The sequence below is a fragment of the Sceloporus occidentalis genome, unplaced genomic scaffold, assembly GCF_023333645.1.
Source record: "Sceloporus occidentalis isolate IW3139 unplaced genomic scaffold, rSceOcc1.0.p SCAF_2, whole genome shotgun sequence".
Lineage (NCBI taxonomy): Eukaryota > Metazoa > Chordata > Lepidosauria > Squamata > Phrynosomatidae > Sceloporus > Sceloporus occidentalis.
This window is the reverse complement of record NW_028316982.1, coordinates 64103731-64125213: the sequence shown is the minus strand read 5'-3', so window position 1 is coordinate 64125213 and position 21483 is coordinate 64103731. Positions and strand designations below refer to the sequence as shown.

Here is a 21483-nt window from a genome sequence, read left to right as displayed (position 1 = left end):
ATTGATCCCTGTAGACCATAAAAATCTTTGTTTAATTCTGTTAACATTACAGTGGTCAATAATGGATGATGTCATACACTTGCCAATCTAATCTGTTATGTGCTCATTTTTCAATCACATAATTCCTAACCAGCTACAATGCTTTCTATGCTAGGTATGATGGGTTCAACAGGGCCCCATGGTCCTCCTGGTGAGTATCATATATTCATTACGTACAATACTGTAAAACAGACTGAACTCTATTACAGTACAGTGATAGAGTATAGTAAACTTCATTGTTGTTGACAGAGCTTGAAAGCTACTTTTAAGAAGAATAATGATGCGCTGTAGCCATCTGCAACTGAGCATTGGTGGAATGATGCTCTGGGCCCTATTCTGTGACTGAGCACTATAGATGGTTTCAGCATGTCTTTATACAGATTTTTCTTTAAAGTAACTTTGCAAGCTCTGGTTACTGGACAGCATCAGGTATGCTGTGTCCCCCTGACTCCCACGTAGTGAATCTGCACCAACAAAGGGGAATAAAAATAAAAGATACATCTCACTTATTTTCTGTCTTTTAATAATATGCTCAGTTATGTGGTCATGCTTAACTCTTCCTGAACTTGCTTTTCTTTTAGGTCCCCCTGGGCTTCAGGGATTCAGAGGCGAAGCAGGTCTCCCAGGTGTTAAAGGTATGATTCAGTGCTTACACTTAGCTAGCGTGGCAGATAAACAGGATGCATCTGAAACAAGCTATTGAGCAGATACAAACCCTGTCTAAAGGAGGGTTTTATATTACCTTCAGTGACTAGAGGAGGAGAAGGAGGTGGCTATAGTAATTTAAAAGGTCAGAATTATTTTTCTACATACTATAGGTGGAAATGTATATTCATTTAGGGAATAAGAAGGAAGAAAATGAGATACTATATCTTGTTCCATAATCATTGAATATTTTACCATTCAGTTTACTTCTGTTTTAAAACCATTGTCTTGTGTGTCTTTCAGGTGAAAAAGGAGGCATGGGAACACCTGGGCCCAAAGGTAAGCGGATCATTTACACTTTTATTTTCTTGGCTTTCATAGGAGAGTCTTAACATCAGTTACTTCCACAACAATAACGACTTTGTGTTTTTCCTTTAGGCGATCAAGGAGAAAAAGGTCCCCGTGGTCTTACAGGTATGTAAAATTGTGAAAGTTATTGAATTTTTACTACATGAACATCCATATTTTATATGATGATTGACAGCTATATTTCAAAGACTTCAGTATCTGAGTCCTGAGAAGACCCATGCTGTGTCTCCAGAGCTGACCCTGCCATTAGGCAGAGTGGTGCTTACCTCAGATAATTCATTCTGGAGGCAGTAACAAAGTGTTAGTACAGAACAAAAAGGTGTCATTTGGCCTTCATAGGCAGTGGAGAATGCTGCCCCATCCCCAGTGTTGAATAAAGATGCAATCAGACACTAGTCTGATTGTACTTGGATTAAAAGAGTATAATATCTTCTTCATTGTAGGCAACAAACTATCATGGTCTCTGCCTCTCAGTGTTCAGAAGACAAAAGAAGTGCAATTTCTCATTTGGGCACAGTGCCACAGTTGGGGACATTAATTGGTAGTTCTAAGACCCCTCTGACCATTAAACAACAATGGCAAATTTCTGTGTGAAATCATAAGTTCTGTCCACACATTGTGGGGTGTAGTGTTGAGCTTCAGCAGCCTCAAGCAGAATCCTAGCAAGGCGTGTAGTCAAGGTAAAGCACTACTGATACAGCAAGACCCACCATTAGTATCTGACAATGGTGTTAATAGATGTTACTTTCTAATCTGGAAAAGAGCTTCTGGCCATGACTTCTACAAGTACCAAGCCAACTATGTTGTTTTGCAGGTGAACCAGGCTCCAGAGGGCTACCTGGGCCTACAGGTGAACCAGGAGCTAAAGGATCAGCAGGTAAGCGGGAATATGCCGTAATGGCATTTCTACAAATGACAACTCCTACTGAGTATTAGGTTCAAAGATTTCTCCTTGATTCCATGATTTTTGGAATAGACTGTAAGACTCTTGCAGTGTAAGACTCAGAATGAAATATAATCCAACAGAGGAAAATATAATAGTTCTTAAAATCCATGAATGATGTAAAAAGAGAGCTTGGTGTAGCTTGCTCCTTTTGGGGGGTGTATGCAGTATGATTATAGGTATGGTCCTGCCTTCAGACAGGGTAACAGAACTATTTCAGGCAACACATTTGGGGCATAATAAAAGATCAGCAAATTGTTAGTTATAAAAAAAATATATTTTTACTGCCAGGGAGAGGGAGAGAGATATTTGTGAGATTTGCTGTCCCAAGTGCAAAAATAACATGACTAGCATTGGTTACTCTGCCTCATGACTTTGCTTCTCTGCCACCGGCAATTAAATGTTTTCGACTGGTCCTATCTGATTAAAATATGTGCATGTGTGAATAACCCATTTGTGCAACTCTGTGTAGGCTAGTAGTGTTTAACATTTTAATACTGCTAAGATTATGTAGTGTAATAATGTATTTCCTTCTTAAATACATATTTATGTTCAGAAAAAAGTATGTGTGTGTCACATACATGGAGTTTCAGCTTTTAAAAATTCAATATTTAACATAAACAATCATGTTCTTCTGTCTGTATGGTTTTGCATTAAGTAAATAATGTAGATATTATGGAGCAATTCAAGCAATAACTAATGGCATTTCATATTTGCATAGGTCCCCCCGGCCCAGATGGACACCAAGGCCTCAGAGGTAAGTTGCAGATATTTATTTTCATGACAGAGAAGTAGTAGACGTAGTAGTAGTAGTATCCCACTTTCTCAAAAAAAATTGGGACTCAAAGTGGCTTACATTTTAAACGAACAATACAATAAAAACATACCAAAATGAACATTAAAATAGAATTAAATTATTCACAGTATTAAAATAATTCAACCTTCAAATTAAAAGAATAAAATGCAATTTAAAAAAAGATTAAAAACAGTTCAGTTTAAAACAAGCATGGGTGTCATACCCTAGCCCACTCTTTAAAAACTTACTGTTTTAAAAGCCTGTCAGAATAAAAAGGTTTTATCCTGCAGGCAGAGGAACAAAAAGGCATGAGTGTAACTAGGGGGTGGGGGATGTGGACTGAACCAGGTGAGACCCTAAGAGGGTGAGATCATTGCTCCCTAAACATCTGCCTTTTTGCAGAAGTGGGCTGTGGTGTTTGCCTGAATCCCTTTAAAATGCTGAAGAGATGGTGGCAGTGGGGCGAGGCTCAGTGGGAGGAAAAGGAAAGGCCTCAGGTTTTTGTTTTTGTTTTAAATTAAATTTTAAAAATTATTTTAATTTTTAAATTAATTCTTGAATTCTTTTTCAAATTTCTTTAAAAACATCTCATCCTACCAAATGTTCACTTTAACCACATGAAACTATGCACACGTAAATATATTTAGGCTGTGCATATGGCATTATAATTTAAAGGTATACTTTTAATTTTGCTAGTTGTTTATGTCACAACTATTACCATTACATCTAGTGATATACAGGAATTATGATTAAAAGTACAATTAGTACAAAAGCATTAGTAAAGACTCTGTATGGTGTGGTATGGGAGGAGGCCAGTAAAATGGGTGGCACCATGGGTTACCACACTAATGATGCCAACCCTAATGATGTCACTGCAACAAGGAGGGGAGCATTTTGGCCTCTCTGGGAAGGCAGTTCCAGAGTCTGGGGGAAACCACCAAGAAGGTTCTCTTTCACATCCCCACCAACCATGCTTGGGGAAGTGGTGGGACTGAGAGAAGGGTCATGACATATATAATACCACATAGACATGAGCACTGATGCATAGTAAACAAATACTTTTCCTAAGGCCCATTGACACAATCTTCTAATGCCACTTTTCACACCACTCATTACAATATAGTCCTCAGAGTTGGAATTAGAAATCCTGTGCTCTTGATTATACCAGTGGTCAGTGGGATATACTATAGCTACTTAACTGAGATGTTGCTCCAACTTATTATTATTATTTGATGCTGCTGGTATATTCTGCATTATACAGCTTTGGCATAGTAGAGCTTCAGTAGCTTCCACTGATCTGAAAGCGCCTGAATTTCAGCATTACTGTTGTATAAAGTGAAAATGCTAATAGTCCTCTTTGTCTTGTTTATTTCCTAGGGGAACAAGGTCTTATGGGAATACAAGGTCCACGAGGTCCACCTGGGCCTGCTGGAGATGCAGGGCAGCCAGGTAATGCAAGATGGAGCAATAAATATTTGGACATGATCTTGTTATCCAGTATAATTATGCTGGAGGAAGTGGTAGAAATAGTATAGATGGCCATGTGGCAGCAGGGATAAAATTGCTTCAAGTGCTGTGACAATGAGAGGTGGGAATGAAGGAGAGAATGGCAGCAAGAACTGCCTCTGTCAAAAGCGAAAGCTGCCCTGCTGGCTCCTTGGTTGCTCATGAGTCAGCAGGCATGTTTGTTTTGATGAGAGATGGCTTTCTCTGCTGTATCCATGCCACCATTACTCACACCTCTGAAAAGCACCTTTGTTGTTGTGTGCCTTCAAGTCATTTCCAACTTATGGGAGACCCTAAAACGAACCTATCACAGGGGTTTCTGGGATGGAGAGAGTATGATTTACCTAAGGTCACTCAATGGGTTTCCATGGCCAGGCAGGGAATTAATTCCTAATCTCCAGAGTCATAGTCCCAACACCATGCTGGCTTTTCAAAAAGCACTTTACATTAGTTTAATGGAGCATTATGTCTGTTAGGGTTGGCAGGTGTCCCTTATTATAAGGAATGTCCCTTATTTGAGGGTTGGAAAGTTTGTTCTTTTATATATAATGAACAAGATAATAATAATAATAATAATAATAATAATAATAATAATCCTGTATTGTTGGATGCTAGCCCTTTATATAGACAGAAATATGAGCATCGTGCAATTTATGAATGTGGGCAATTTATTAATTTTATAGAGAAACACATGTCTAAATTAACTGAAATTGTTTGGTATTAGTAGAACACAAACATGTTATTAGCTACTTTCTGATTTCATGTCATAAATTTTGACTGTCTCTTAATGCTGTTTTGAAAACTTGGCAACACTAAAGTCAACAGGATCCTAGCCATTTTTTCAATGATTTACTCCAATAAAAATTACTATTTCCACGTGGAGATTTTCCCCTTGTCACTGAAATGCTGTACAGCACTGCTGTTGAAAATCCTATTAACTGGACAGGTGGAACACCAGACTTGGAATTTATCTTAAATGAACATTAAACTATTCATTAAAAAAGGTGCTGTTGTTATACATAAGAGCTAGGAACATGACTAAAATAAGCTCCTCAGTGATTTTTTTAAAAAACCCACCAATGAATAATTCATGCAATCGTTGAAAGCTTGCTCAAGTGATAGTGATTAAATGACTACCTCAAGTCACATGCTTAATAAAATATTAATTCTATCTGATATTGGCATTCCTTGGGGGTAACTTAGGAGTGGCTGTAGCATGAACAAAACGAAGCACTTAGGACAGGTAGCAGATCACAATGGGCAACAGGTTGCATTTGCCATCTACAGGGCCAACCATTATTTGTGTGACCTAATGTCCATGTTTTTGCAGCTGGGCAGCCCTGGCTTTTTATTATGCCCACTTAGCTGCTGTCCTCTCCCAATGGTGAATAATACTGTGGTGGCACTCACAATCATTTTTGTTGCTATTGTCATTTGCTGGTGCAGAAAGGTGGCCATTTTGACTCCCATTTGCTCCCAGGGTCACTCCTCAGAGATAGGTATGATGGTTGAGATGGGCCCAAAAAGCAACTGTACCACTGCCACTTTGCTGCAGTGGGTCTGAACTTTATGCAAAAAAGCAAAAATTAGTAGGTGTACAATAAAGCAAAGTTGGTGGAGAGGACAATTAGCAGGCTAAAGATGGCAAAGGAATGACAGACAGTTTGGGCAACTTGTTGTTGTGTGTGTGTTCAAGTCATTTCCAACTTATGATGACCCTAAGGTGAACCTATCATGGGGGTTTCTTGCCATGTTTCTTCAGAGAGGGTTTGCTTTTGTCCTCCTCTGAGGCTAAAAGAGTGTGTCTTGCCCAAGATCACCTAGTAGGTTTCATAGCTGAACAATTATTCAAACCCTGTTCTCCAAAGACAAAAAGGAAAGTACAGCCCTTTAAAATGCTGAAAGGTGCTTGAATATACCTTGATATGAGAGAGAAGTAAAATAGATCACTAAGGGGCTGAATAAGACCGGTGTTATATGCTGGCCTCGGGGCAGATTGGGGACATGGCATCTGCATAACGCACACCCCAACACTGCCCTGACACAGGTGTCATGCCATGTGCCTCACTGCATGGTGGGCGGTGTCATGGTGCTCCTTTGGCAAGGTGACCAGATGAAAAGTGCCACTGGGGCGGCAAAGGTGCCCTTTTTCTGGCTCCAAAAGGAGTGGCATTTTGCCATCCTTTTTACGGCTGGAAAAATGCTGGATCAGGGCCATGGCATGTATTTGCCATGGTCCCAATCCAGCAAGGAAAAGTGTGGCAGTAGGCCACTCCAAAGGGGTGATCTGTTTAGCCCCTAAGTCAGCAGAAGATGCATTCATTCTTATTAGCCAGTCTTTCATTTGCTGAAACTAAATGAATATGGTTTATAAAAAACCTGGTGGATAACAAGTTGTTTGTCTATCCATCTGGCCCCAAATTAGAGTTCCTCACCTTTTCAACTTTATCATTCTTTACCTAGGTCTCACAGGACCTCAAGGACCACCAGGTAAGACATTGGATGGAGGGACACAAAAGCTTAATGAGCAACAGACAAATACTTTATAATGCTAAACATGGTTAGACAGGCAATGTTCATTAATTTTGTGTCTTCATAAGAGGATACAAGCTGCTAAATGTAAAGAAGTGGAACTGTGGTCACACTTCAACAGAGATCATACACTAGACAAGCTAACTGGGAGATTCTAAGAGATTCTTTCTGAATATCTGTGTGTCCCACAGTTCTGTTAATTTTTAATGTAATTTCTCTTTGAGAACTTCCATGTTACTGTAAACATAAATAAAATGAAGTATAGACTTTTGCTTTTCATGTATTTGATATGATTTTGCCGTGGATTAGGAAAAAGGAATTTTCATGCCTTATGGTTTATGTCCAAACATAGGCATATTGAGTTGACTGGACATACTCCCAAGTAAGGGTGCATAGACTTATAAAGGGGGGGAAATAATTACTGCAAACTGTAGAGATGTAAAGTTGAAGGTTTTCATGGCAGGCATCCATAGTTTTTTGTGGGTTTTTCAGGCTATGTGGCCATGTTCTAGAAGAGTTTTTTTCCTGACATTTTGCCAGGATCTGTGGCTGGCATCTTCAGAGAATGCAGGGAATGCATTCTCTAAAGATGCCAGCCACAGATGCTTGTGAAACTTCCGGAAAAACTCTTCTAGAACATGGCCACAAAGCCTGAAAAACCCACACAAAACTGTAGAGATGTAGTCAGTTAGCATATGCTGGGTGTAATCACATGAAGACAGAGTCCCTATAGCCTCTTCAGGCTATGAAAATCTAGGGAAGTTATGAAAACTGCAGGATTAGTATATGATTAGAGGGAATAGGCATTTGCATCTTGTTATATCAATCAAATCCATTCAATATCTCACTGGATATAGTATGCACTGCAAGAACTGGAGGACTGAGAAAACCAGTAGATATAAGCAAGAAGGAAAGGAGATGGTTCTCCTTAGCAATGAAAACAGATGAGAATGAAAGAAGTGTAGGCTCCTCTTTGCATTTGCAGTGGGTGGGACAGAAGAACAAGAAGTATAATTTCTAAAAGGTCAGGGAAGAGGCCTTAATTCTGGGAGCGAGTACATAGTTTGCATGCAGAAGGCCCCACATTTGACCCCTGGTAGTTTTAGACAGGGCTAGGGAAGACCCCTGTCAGAAATCCTAATCATTGTTGACAGTTCTGGGCTAGCTGTTGGTCTGTTCTCAGTTAATACAGTTGTCAGTACTAGCCTTAGCTCAAACAGTTTTAACAATACTAGGCAAACCCATACTGAGTTAAGGTTCTTGCTCAGTATAGGACAGCTTCCTTTGGAATGAAGGGGCTATGGACTCATTCCCGTATCATCCTATTTTATAACATCTATAGCAAAGAAGTGTATAGTATCATTAGTGTGCAAAGGGATCTTGTAACGCCTTTGAGACTACAAAAGCATGAACTTTTGTAGACTTCAATCTACTTCCTCACATACATGGGGACCCTGTGCATCTTTCCCATGCTTATGAAGAAGTAGACATGAGTCTATTAAAAAAGCTCATGCTACCAGCTTCTTTCTTTCAGTCTCAAAGATGTTACAAGATCCCTTTTCACAACAATATTCCAGACTAACACAGCTATGTCTTTGCATACTATGATGTACAGCATTATTTATTCTGAATTGTCTCTTCAGGGCTCGTGGGCAGTCCAGGCCGGCCAGGACCTAAAGGTGAGCCTGAATGAATGATTGGAACTCTTTTCTCAAATTAGCCCTTCTATTCAGACTGCTCCTTCAAGCTACAGTCTAAAATCCAGAGCAGGTTCACCACCAGCTAGCATTGTACCAAATTATTGCAACAGGGCTGCCACAGTTGGAATGTATTAAATAATATAATAGAATCATAGAATCATGGTGTTGGAAGGGGCCTCTTGGGCCACTGAGTCCAACCCTCTGCTCAGTGCTGGATCTCCAGATAAAACATTCCCAGCAGGTAGCTGTCCAGCCTCTTTTTGAAGACATCCAAAGAAGATGACCTCACCACCAATGTCAAAAGTAGGAGCAAAGCATTTTTCCCATGCTTCTATCAGCTACTAATGTGGCTGAATTAAATAATCAAGTTCAGGAAGCACTATTAGTATGTATATATGTGGCTTTTTTAAAAAAACTAAAATTTTCATATGTGTATACATTTATACACGTAAAATAATCAAAAACAGCTAGGAAGCTGCAAACACTCCAAAAGTCTTGAACAATCTTCCAAGGCTTGTACTGTATGAGGCAAAACATTTGTGTGTGAAGGAAATTATGCAAGATTGTACAAAGTTTTTTAACGTTATTTGTAACTTCTAGCTTTTTCTGTCTATTCTTACTTATTTGACAAATAATTTCAATTTTAATGCTTTAGAGATTGTCTATTTGTACTTCTTTGCACCAATGAGAACTTTAATTTCTTAACAATGACTACTGTTGTACATTCTTATAGTTCCAAAACACACTGCAGAAATAATCCAGTTTGAGACCGCTTTAACTGCTCTGGCTCAGTGCTAGGGAATCCTGGGAATTGTAATTTATTGTGACACCAGAGCTCTTTGAGAGAGAAGGCTAAATATCTCACAAAACTACAGCTCCCAGAATCCCCTAGCATTGAGCCAGGACAGTTAAAGTTGTCTCAAACTGGATTATATCTGCAGTATGTTTTGGACCATAGTCACTGTTTTCTCCATCTTGAGTATTTTGTTGGTATTCTTCCTTTTGGGGCTTAGTCACTAACCCTGTTGTTTAAGAGCCCACAAAGTGGCATGATATAGGGATATTTATGAGAGGTATGAAGCACAACTACAACTGAAGCTATCCTCTCCAACGTACGTGGGAGCCTGATAATCATATGATTAAAAGATCCATTAATTCTTACTTATTTACTGCATTTTACATCACTCTTCATCCAAAAAAGGGCTTAACAAATATCACGAATAAAAGAATCCCTTCCTTTAATCTTCCATTATAAAAGACTTGATGTGAAAGGGAAAGGGATAAGGGAGGAGAAGGAGGAAAATAAATTGAGGCAATAGATTTGGACACAGAGTTCAGGAGCCTAAATACCTTAAAAGCACCAGTTCCTGGCTGATCTTTGAAGCTAAGTAGGATCAGCTCTAGTTAATACTTGGATGGGAGACCATCAATGATTACCAGGTACTGTAAGCTATATTTCAGAGAAAGCAATGGCCAAAACCACTTCTTGAGTATTCCTTGCCTAAGAAACCCCTATGAAATTAATTGGGTTGCCATGAGTCAACAGGCAACGTGAACACACACACAGATTGTTCAGCAGGTCCTACAGCTGGATTGAAGCACAATGGAAAGACGCTGCTTCCATTCCCTCTGGTGGCTACATCATTGGCAATAGACAGCTGGAAGAAATGTGGCTCTTAGATTTGGATCCAGTCATGACAGTAAGGTACTAGATTCAAACGCCATATATGTATTAGAACTGGTGCAACTGTTTTTAGTAAACACTGCTTTCTCCTTATAGCCCAAAGTTACAATGATGATGATTCCAGTAAAGAATGAATGGTACAGATATACAATGATGACACAAAATAATTATCTACAGTTCATCAATCGATCAAGAGAATCCAATGAATGTTGAAATGTTTGAAATCTAAGACCTGGTAACTGCCATTCTTTCTCTTCCTGTTTCCATAGGTGAACCTGGATCACCAGGCAGGGTTACTACTTCAGGCATGTATCCCCACACAAGCAATTGCAGGAAAAATCTCATACCAGATTGCTATCATACTGCTCTGGTGTAAGCTTTCCAAATGATTTATGATTCCTCTACCCCTCTTTCTTTCAGATGGTGGATCCGCTATTGCTCTCCCAGGACCTCCAGGCCCACCTGGGGCTGTTGGACCTCCAGGGCCACCAGGTGTCCCAGGTAGGAACCCTGTTTAATTCTTTGCCATTAGATTATTTAGATTAATTATTTGGCCTTAGAGTTTTGTGGCCTGTACAGCTATTGAAATCTCTGTAAATATTCAGTTTTGCAAAAAAGTATATCATTTGATGCCTTCAGTACTTCTTGAGGGAGGAGACTGATTTATCTATTAAGAAGTATGACCTAATTTTATTTTGTTCTTTAAATTTAGGTCCTATTGGTCCTGCTGGTCTTCCTGGAGCTCAAGGTAATAGATTCAGTACAACCCTTGCCTCTGTTTTTCTTTCTTTCTTTCTTTCTTTCTTTCTTTCTTTCTTTCTTTCTTTTTCTCCTTGATATCTCCAATCCCTGATCAGAGATACAGCGATTTGATTCTGCTTTAAGTGCTACAGTTCCATTCTACAAAATAGGTGTGGAGTTTGATGAACAACTTCCTTTTATTCCTTTCTGTACCTTTGTGCTTTTCTGCTATTTATGGCTGGAACAGTTTCTCCTGTCTTACCAATACTTAACCTACCTCATCCACAAACTCTGATTTTCTGCCCATTCATTCCTGCACCCATCAAATCTTACTCCCCCCCCCCCATACTTAATTCATCCCATTAGTGTTTGTTGATCAAGCTATATTGTCTCCTTTCATGTTGTAAACCTCCTGGGCAGAAACAAATTGCTTCTGTTCAACAACTAGGACACCTTTATCTATTTACTTTATAACATTTCTTTATCACTTTTTATATAATAAATTGTAAAGTTGCTCACATCCCAATTGTAAATTCACTAGATCAATGAAATTCCATAATGCTGCCTAACTTTTGATTCAATGAGTGTACTCCATGGGACCAACAATTGGATTTAGGCCATTAAAACCAGTAGCTAAAGGGCATAAAATAACAAAACACTTAAGAACAATGAATTATAAACCAGATGCGATGTATAGAATAAACAAATAAATAATTAGAAAAATAATGAGGACAGTGCCTGGATGAACAAATGAGTTTCTGTTGACAGCGAAATCATGTGTAGCCCTCCTAATCTCATAGAGTTGGAAGAGGCCACAAAAGCCATCCAGTCCAACCCCTGCCATGCAGGAACTCACAATCAAAGCACCCCCAAACAGATGGCCATCCAGCCTCTGTTTAAAAACCTACAAAAAAGGAGACTGCACCAAACTCTGAGGGAGTTTGTTCCACTGTCAAACAGCTCATAATGTCAGGAAGTTCCTCCTAATGTTGAGATGGAATCTCTTTTCCTGTAGCTTGCATCCGTTGCTCTGTGTTCTATTCTCTAGAGCAGCAGAAAATAAGCTTACTCCATCCTCAATGTGACACTCCTTCAAATATTTAAACAGGGCTATCATATAATCTCTTAACCGTCTCTTCTCTAGGCTAAACATACTCAGCACTCTAGGTCTCCCCTCATAAGGCATGGTTTACAGACCCTTCACCATTTTGGATGCCCTCCTCTGGATATATCTCAATGGGAACAACATTCCCTTAGTGGAAGAGAACCACATATGAGTTTGTTTGCTCATTAAGATAAACTATAGATATTGTCCTTCACTAGCATTTGAGGCATGTTTGTTGGGGATGTCAAAGAGAGTATTACCTGTGGCTTTGTCCAGGTTTTAGAATGCCTGCTTCAGGGAAACCTGGCTTGTGTTTTCTCCCATTCTATGGCTGGCACTTGTCCACTGTGCTAATGGTTTGTTTTATTGGCTTTTGGGGAGAAACAATGTTATTTGACTTTCTCCAAACCTTAGGTGGCGATCCTGCATTGGTAGACATATGTGTATCATGTAGCTCCATCTCGGTAGCTATATCTGCTAATGATACCCCAAAACCCATGCTGTAAGCAGTGCAGCCCTCCCAACATGGCTGTTTGCATGTTGTTGGACAGTGGGTAGGATCAGCAGGGACACATCCACTTATTTTCCTGTAGCTGGACATACTGTCACAGACATCTGCAGGGACCTCCAGGAGTCCTTGGAAGGTCCCTGCAGATAACATCCTTGAAGCACATCCAGCTACATGTAACTCCTACCGATGCCCCAGCTCTCCAACAGGATGGCAATTGCCATGCTGATGGGAGGTGTGGGAGAAACTACATTGGTTACAAGGTGGATTTGTGGAGGATTTTGGTCATTGCTCAGTCAGAATTCTAACCTGCACAAAGACCAAAAACAGTGAGGTATGATGCCCTAAATCAGACTGAAGCCATTGTCATTCTTCAGTATGATTCTAACCTTACCCTTTTTTTCTTGGCTGTCTCCTGGTTTTTAAAATTATTTATGTTCTGGCTGTTTTTTATTCTTTTAGTATTTGTTAAGACATTTTTAATAAAAGGGCAAAATGTATAGAAATTAATAAAACAGAGATGTTAAATAATAGTGCTTTAAAAAACACCATATTGGCATATGATGTAGGTATTCCAGGTCTTGGATGAAGGAGGGGTGGGGGACAGAATCTCCCAGCCAGCATGGACACTGTTTTGTTTTGTTTTTTAATTGGAAGGCCTAGTTTCACCTTAAGGTAGAAAATGGAATTTAACACCTTAAATGTCGACTGGAATGTTGTATTTGTGCCTTGTCATTTAAGTAATCTGGTGCTTTTGTGTTCTGATGTAGGTCCTCGTGGTGAGAGAGGCCTCCCAGGTGAATCCATAATGGTTGAAACCAACAGAGTGGTAGAGTCAGCTCCTCTTGGAGGTAGGATCATCTTGTCTTTATGAAAACAACCCTGTAGTTGTTCTAAAGAGATTGATAATTCCAACCATGCCATAATACTGGAGGGTCAGAATTTTGGATTCCTCCTCCTTATCAATTGTTCAGCACAGAACTAATTTCTGAACAAATTCAGGATTTGAATAGTGCAGGGTTGTTGGTTTTTTTACCATTTGGAGGATACACTATAGCTCCAACTTTGAATATTCTGCATCCCTCCCCCCCCCCAAAAAAAAAATCCTTGGGGAAAAGTGAAGACAATTGATCTTGAATCTGTCAAAGTCATCCTTACTTTTCCTTTTAGTTTTCTCTGTCTAAAATATGTTATGTTAACTAGCAAAATTTAGAATAGATTAATAACACATTATTTAGTATAAAATAAAAAAGAATATATAGACCTTTTTATCTGGATGCATTGGTTTGCTTTAAAGATCTTGAGACAATTTTGAAATTGTTCTAATATAGATATTTTCATTTACAATCAAGTTTTTTAAAAAACAACTCATTCATTCCTTTATATGTATACAAAGCCACAGAGTTAATCACAATGTCATATTCATACAGTTAATCACAGTGTTAATGACATTTTTTTCTCTGAACAATATACAAAACTAAATTGCATATACAATTTTAAAAACCACACAGAATCAAAAAAGTAGGCCAACCAATCTTTTGTATCTAAAGAGGCTTTTTCAAGAATTGCCAGTCCAATTGCTGAGCAAATAAATGGTTGGTTGAACCAATCTTTTGATTAATATGATGTTCTTCCCCCCTATGATGTCCATATACAATAAATGGTCTAAGCCTTCCTTCTGAAAACAGACTTTCACCTGGGTTCTTTTAACTGATGAGTTTTATTTTGTTTTGTTTTTTAAATGCCACATTTCTATCTCAGAAATATGTCCAAACTCCAGTTATTGCCTATATATTTAATGTCTGGATTTTCCTTCCCTCCCCCAGCAAGTGTACAAGGAGTACCGGGACCTCCTGGACCACCAGGTCCACCAGGACCACCAGGTATACACTATACCATATTCTGTATTTGTGTACAAAACAATTTAAGAAGCACACAACCACTTCAGCATATATTTTCATATGTACAGTACTTTCCTTTTTAAGAACTCCTGACCCTTCTAATATTGAACCTCAGAAAGGAGCACCTGCTTCCTTCATATCCTTGGTAGAAAACCAGCTGCTCTACTGTTCTACTGTCTTAAAATATTTTTTAAAATTGGCCAGAGTTGGAAAGCAGCATGATCTGAGCCCTTTTCCATGGCTGCCATGTCCCTAGTGGTTGTATGGCAAAACCTTACATCTATATCTGTTTTTCAAAAGGGTGGCAAGTCTAGAGGGGAGGAGAAGTGGAATAAAATTCTCTGAACTCTTTTTTTTTTTTAACTCCTCATTTCTTTAGGTATAACTGTTGAAGGCCCACGAGGACCCCGTGGCCCACCAGGTAAATTACATTTATAATCCAATACAGGGAGAGACAGGATACATATTATTATTATTATTATTATTATTAGAGCTCAAATTGCCCTGTTGTGTTGGAGAAGCATTACTTTGATTCACAGATTTGATTCCCAAAGCATTATTATTGTATTATTTCAGTAAAAAAAAAACCAACCCCAACAACACACAAGTGGATCACCCAGGATAAAAATTTAAAATCAACTGACAGGTTCTGAAGCCAGAACTTAAAATAGAAAGAGTAGAGCAAAACTCTTTTCTCTTCTCACCTTGAAGAAGGAAACAAACCCCACTAAATTTGACAGCAAATGGTTTGCTTTTGGTAGTGCAAAAGCCCTGGTCTAATCAGAATTGAACAAGTATTTTTTAAAGAAGTCTCTGGGTAGGTGCCAGGATAACACTGAAGCATATTGCTCAATCATCTAATGTCTTCAGTGACCAGGGCTGACCTCATATCCCAATCAGTCCTTATTATTGAAATGACATTATGCCATAATTGCAGAGCAGATACTTTAGAATCATAGAATCATAGAAGCATAGAGTTGGAAGAGACTACAAGGGCCATCCAGTCCAACCCCCTGCCATGCAGGAAATCTCAATCAAAGCATTCCTGACAGATGGCCATCCAGCCTCTGTTTAAAGACCTCTAAGGAAGGAGACTCCACTACACTCCGAGGGAGTGTGTTCCACTGCAGAACAGCCCTTACTGTTGGGAAGTTCCTCCTAATGTTGAGATAGAATCTCTTTTCTGTATCTTGCATCCATTGCTGCAGGTCCTAGTCTCTCTCTCTGTGTGTTCTAAACTAATGTGGTTGAAATATAGCCTGGCAGTGTTGTCTAGTAACAAAGTGTGCATCTACCCTGTAGAAATAATGCAGTTTGACACCACTTTAAGTGCTGTAGTTCCATCCTACGGAATCCTGGGATTTGTCGTTTTACAAGGTCTTAAGCTTTGTCTGCCAAAAAGCACCGGTGCCTCCCAAAACTACATGCTAATCCAGGTCTTCAATAGAAAGGAGCCATGGCAGTTAAAGTGGTGCAAAACTGCATTATTTCTACAGTGCAGATGCACCCAAAGCCTCATAAATGAAAGTAGAACAATAGCAGAAAGCGCTCTCTCTCTCTCTCTCTCTCTCCATATTATATCCCACATTTGTACTGTTAAGGCATAAAATAGTATAAATGCAGAGCCAGTATGGTGTAGTGGTTTGAGTGCTGGACTACACTGAATACCAGGGTCTGAATTCCGATTCCCACTGGATGACCATGGGAAAGTCACATTCACTCAGCCTCATAGGAAGGCAAATGCAAAGCTCCTCTGAACAAATCTTGTCAAGAAAACTCCATGATAAATTAACCTTAGAGTCTACATAAATCAGAAATGACTTGGAGGCACACATCATTAGCACCAATAATACACATTCTTATTTGAAAGTTACATGATATACCTCTACTTCTGCAGCACATTTTTATATACAGTTAACTTATGATAATAGTTTTGTTATATTTAACTTTTGTGTGATTTGTATTTTTAGCTGTATCTCTTTTAGCCTTTGTAATGCACCTTGAATTCCAGGGGTGAGGAAAAGGTGGGATATAAAATAAACATGTAAAGAAACAAATATTATATGCACAAAAGAGGATTTTCTTGAATCCAAATATGTGCACACATACCAATAACAAAAGCCCCTTCTGTAGCAAGCAACATCAAGTGTTCAAAGGCTTGCAAAAAAAAAGGTCTTTTGCCTATGAGAAGAACATGAAAGACAAAAGGGAGACAGGGAGTTCAGCCTTCCTTGATAGGCAGTTCCAGAGCCTGGAAGCAGTCACTGAGAAAGATAAAACAAAGTCAAAAGAGGACAGTTAGTGCAACCTAACCCAGAAGAGACCAGCAGGTATATTGTGCTTTCTGCAAGGCTGTCTTTAATATTTCTTCATATCTGTGTATTCATGCACAATTATTTCAATGCATTAATCATGTTTATGCTTTTGTTGCTTAGGGGAAGGTCTTCCAGGTCCTCCAGGCCCACCAGGGAGACCAGGATCCTTTGTGCCCACGTCTGGTAAGTGCTTCCCATTTGGCTTGTAAATTCACGTCCCTATTTTGTATCACAATTAGAAAGATAGGGAAGATGTTCTGTGAATTTATAAATATAGGTGTACATTAGGACATATAGTATCATACTACACTTTCTTAGGTTGCTGTGAACGTCAGAATTCTTTTCTGAGCATGCAATGACCAAATCCCTCCCTGAACCCACCTTGTAAGCACCACAGCCTCCAATACATCAATTACTGTGTTGCCAGAGAGAGGAAAAACTATCAGGGGCATGTCCTGCTATATTCCTGTAGCTGGATGTGCTGCAAGGACATCATCTGCAGAGGCCTTACAAGCATCCCCAGAGATTCCTGCTGATAGGTGTCTCAGGATGACCAGCTATAGGAAAATAGCTGAACACATCCCTGCTGATCTCCTTGTTCTCTGACAATGTGGTAATGGAAGGGGGCTGGGGTGCACTACTAACAAGATGGGTTTAGTTGGGGAGACTTGGCAACACATACATCTCCCAATGCAGGATCTTAGCCAAAAGGATAACTGGATTTTACGAGGAAGACTAAGTAGCGAGAGCCCAGAATGCCTCTCCTTGTATGCATATCTCTGATATTGTTTGGGTTCTTTTTCCTCCAATACAGAAACTTTCTTTGCTGGCCCACCAGGTCCACCTGGTCCTCCAGGTCCAAAGGGAGATCAAGGTGAGTTTCTCAAAAACTGATCATTTGGGCCTAATTACTGAGGGCAGTTACTGCTACAAAATTAGTGAAGATATGTGGTATGCAGTCCTGTTTAACAGCCTGGAAAATATGGAGACATTGCAAGACACTGTAAGAGAAGGACAGTGTGAGACACACACCTGATTATTGAAAAAAATCTTTGCCACTTCTCAAGATCAATACCATCTTTTTATTTTTCTGTGTTGTAATGACACAGTAAGGAATGAGATAGTTTCTTGCATCTAAATTGTTATCTAATCTCGAGGTGACAAAGAGGTTTGAATCATATTAGTGTGTCCACTTGAAGTAGACCCATTGAAACATTGAGATTTACATACATCTTATTTGAATGATTGATTCAAGAGTTTATTCTAACAATGGAATTGCAGCTAGAAACAATAATTGTCACACTGTCTCTTTTACCCATGCCATGTTGATGACCCATTTCAACCTAAGAACTGTAGATGCTAAAGTTCAAGTAGCTATACTAATATGGTACATTCCAGTCCTAGGTGTGCATACTCTGGCTAGTTTGCAGAAAGTCTTCTAGTGCAGGTATCTGCATCCAAGGAGTTTATTCAAACCATACTGCTAGTGAGGAAGTTGTACATTCTCCTTCCTCCAGAAGCAATTGTAGGACCTCTATTCTCAAGGGCTTGGGGCAGACCCCCAAGGCAAATAATTTCAATTGTATTTGGCTCAGAGATTTGGAATTTAGTCTAGGTATAGTGCCACACTATTTAACTGGAGGAGATCTGAATATACATGAACAGAGTTAATGTATGCTACTGAACCATGGTGTATAATAGCATGAAAGGGAATGCTTTTCTGTTTTCCACCCCCTGTACTTTTGTCATTGATAAAAATACTTAAAATAATAATTGATCTAGCATATCTGTCAGCAGTGGTGTTGGTTTTGACCCATTCCATTTGCCAGGGGACTCTATGAGCACCACAGATATAATGGGTCTTTTTTTTTCTTGCAGGATCACCTGGTCCACGAGGATTCACAGGTAACCATTCCCCTATCCCCTGTGGGGGATAGCAGCAGTTAATGCACAGTAGTACTCGGGATATATGACTTGGCATCTTTTTTTGCAGGGGAACCAGGCCAACCAGGTCTTCCAGGAATCTCTGCAGGTAAGTCTAAATACTTTCCCCTTCTTAATTGAGTCCTTTCAGCACAATCCTGCTCAGAGGATCCACTAATTTGAATGGGGATTACTTTCAAGTAAATAGGACTGAGACTATCCTTACATATTATGTGATTGCAGACCTGAATTGATAGGTCAGGTGTCACTTGACTGGGAGGGCTGGCCTGATTCCCTTAACAGTGGAGGATATCTCTGTATATGTGTTGCATTCACATTTTCCACCAGTTACTTTACATCAGGACTGGGAACCATGCAGCCACCCAGGTATTGCTGGAGTGCAACTCCAAGCAACGCCAGTTAGATTAGTCAATGGTGAGAAATGTTGACAGCTGGGCACCTCTGGTTTACAGAAATCATTTTAGATGTACATCTTAAAAATGCAGTGTCATGTGTTTCATAGCACTTCCTGCCCCTGTTTCATGTCCATTTTCGTACCGTCCTGAGTCTTTTGTCATCTCTGTTAGCAGGTGCTGGAGTTGCCATTCAAGGGCCACCAGGGCCACCAGGACCCAAAGGAGATAAAGGTTTGTGATAATCCAGCAGCTTATCTTCCCACAGAACAAATGTTTGTCATGTCTTGAACTCCAGATGGCTTGGGGCTGTGTGCCTCTGGCATTCTTGAGTCTTCTAGCATTCTTGGATGAGAAGCTTGCCACACAGTTTCCTTATGCCTTTAGAAGAAACAAGAGGGATGGATGGGGCATTTAGTTTTTAAAGTAATAAACATTATGAGGGCCCTTCTTGAGAAGAGTCTGTTGCCTACTTCTTATTTCTTCCAAAGAGACAAAGTAGCTTCCACAGTCCTTCTATACAGTGGCTTGGACCACCAGCCCCAGCCCCAGCCCCGGAAATGATGTAATTAGAGCTAGCATCCTGTTTCTGGCTTACAATAGCATAAGTCTAACTTAGACCATTGTAAGTCACATTTTTGGTTATTGCAGAAGTCAGAATTGTTTACTGATTTGCACAATGTCCAAAATTCCCCCAAAGCCCCATCCCAAGTCATTTAGTGATGTGGGGGATGGGGCACTGAAGAAGCCAAGAACTGCAGAGAATTCATATGTCTGGCAGTCTTGCTGTATGGATTCAGTTAACTGACTTCCTCCCCCTTCCTTATTTACTTTAGGTGATGCAGGTGTACCGGGAGCCCCTGGCATTCCTGGAGGAGGTAAGAGAATCCTACTTTGTTTACATAAATAATGCACATATATGCTTGTGGTGTAAATTGGGGTGGACAATGTGTGGCCCTCCAGATGTTACTGGACTGCAACTCCCATCAATCTTAGCCAAAATAGCTAATAGTAAAGGATGAAAAATATTGTAATTCAACATCTGGAGGACTGTACATTACCCATCCCTAATGTCAGCTGTCGTAACACCCCTTACAGAGTAGAGCAGTAACAACTTCCACAATCTATCCCGTGGTGATACCTGAAGTTTTGGATCTTTCCTTTTTTTTGACATTATGCGAAATGTATGTAGATACAAAATCAGGGCCTCCCTCCACCATGGCCATAGGTTGAGTTGGAACTCAGTTTACATGATGTATTTTGTGTCTTTTGGTTGTTCCAATAAAGGCGTCACCATAGGTTGGATTTTGGATTTCGTTGGGGGTTTTGTTTTATGACCAACATGGTTACCTCTGAAATATTTCAGAGCAGAGTTATGTGAACTACAGCTCTCTAAAGCTCTTGTTGGCAAAGGATGCCATTGAAAGGATATCCCCAGTTAGTTATATAGTTTATATGTTGTGTCTTCCACAAATACAGTGTGTGCTCAAAACAGTTCATAGAGTTGATAATTTAGATGCAATAGCAATAATAAACAATGACTGGAATTCTACATCAGCTATTTCGTTAAATATATTTAACTTACTGTTAACTAAGTAGCATCTCTTTGCCTAACTTTTCACCCACCCCAACCTAATTTGTAGGGCAGCTATTCTCAGAAAAGAAGATCTGTTCTGCTGGTGGTCAGTATATGGCTGGATTCCTGCCAGTGAGCAAAGCTGTGGCAAGGGCTTGTAACAGAGTCCTGCTTCTGGTAGTTGCAGCCTTGCTCACTGGTGGAGGTGTGTGGAAATGTCATCCCCTCAGACCCAATCACCAGCATAAAAGGCCTCCTACTCACAGAGGAACTGGTGTCTCCTAAAGCAGGCTTAAGAGAGCAGTTACAGTAATGGTAGTAGAACCATGATTGTGACTAGGGATTATGAATACTGGGCAGTTAAAGATGTGTAACTCTAGGTTATGCATCTGTAATTGTGACAGTGAATGCCAGCCCATAATTATGGTATACCACAACATAATATTACTTGTTCTATGGAAACAGATATCAGAGAAGACTAAATTAAGCTGCCTTGTGTCCTATAGTGGGGAAAAGGTAAAATGATAATAATAGTAATAATATGGTAATAATAATAACAATAAGAATAACAGGAACAAAGAATATGAAGGTTGGTACCTGTCTACTGACAGATAACATGGAATAACACTTGACATAGCTAACAGCAAAAAATGATGAGAAATATAGTTTGACTACATCTGGAAGGCCAGAGGTTGCCCACCTGAGCTGTATATGTTCTGCACTGGAGTTGGGTGGTGGAGGAATCTTGCCAGGAAAAGCTGGATTCTGTTCTCTGAATAAAGTTGAC

The 21483-nt window shown here is 39.6% G+C and overlaps 1 protein-coding gene across 2 annotated transcripts in view; it reads left to right on the top strand.

Annotated features, from left to right (window-relative positions):
- COL17A1 (collagen type XVII alpha 1 chain) overlaps window positions 1-21483 on the top strand; it is a 69277-nt gene that overhangs the window by 29644 nt on the left and 18150 nt on the right. Inside the window, exons 24-44 of one of the 2 annotated variants that reach the window (XM_089509825.1) lie at window positions 155-190; window positions 621-674; window positions 988-1023; window positions 1123-1158; window positions 1868-1930; window positions 2718-2753; window positions 4170-4241; window positions 6762-6788; window positions 8474-8509; window positions 10484-10519; window positions 10635-10715; window positions 10927-10962; window positions 13339-13419; window positions 14395-14451; window positions 14849-14890; window positions 16905-16967; window positions 17599-17658; window positions 18663-18689; window positions 18778-18816; window positions 19298-19354; window positions 19957-19998. In XM_089509825.1, coding sequence (XP_089365951.1) covers window positions 155-190; window positions 621-674; window positions 988-1023; window positions 1123-1158; window positions 1868-1930; window positions 2718-2753; window positions 4170-4241; window positions 6762-6788; window positions 8474-8509; window positions 10484-10519; window positions 10635-10715; window positions 10927-10962; window positions 13339-13419; window positions 14395-14451; window positions 14849-14890; window positions 16905-16967; window positions 17599-17658; window positions 18663-18689; window positions 18778-18816; window positions 19298-19354; window positions 19957-19998 — 1017 coding nt within the window. Of the gene's footprint in view, window positions 1-154; window positions 191-620; window positions 675-987; window positions 1024-1122; window positions 1159-1867; window positions 1931-2717; window positions 2754-4169; window positions 4242-6761; window positions 6789-8473; window positions 8510-10483; window positions 10520-10634; window positions 10716-10926; window positions 10963-13338; window positions 13420-14394; window positions 14452-14848; window positions 14891-16904; window positions 16968-17598; window positions 17659-18662; window positions 18690-18777; window positions 18817-19294; window positions 19355-19956; window positions 19999-21483 lie in introns of both variants that reach the window. The other variant, XM_089509824.1, reaches the window with a different exon arrangement.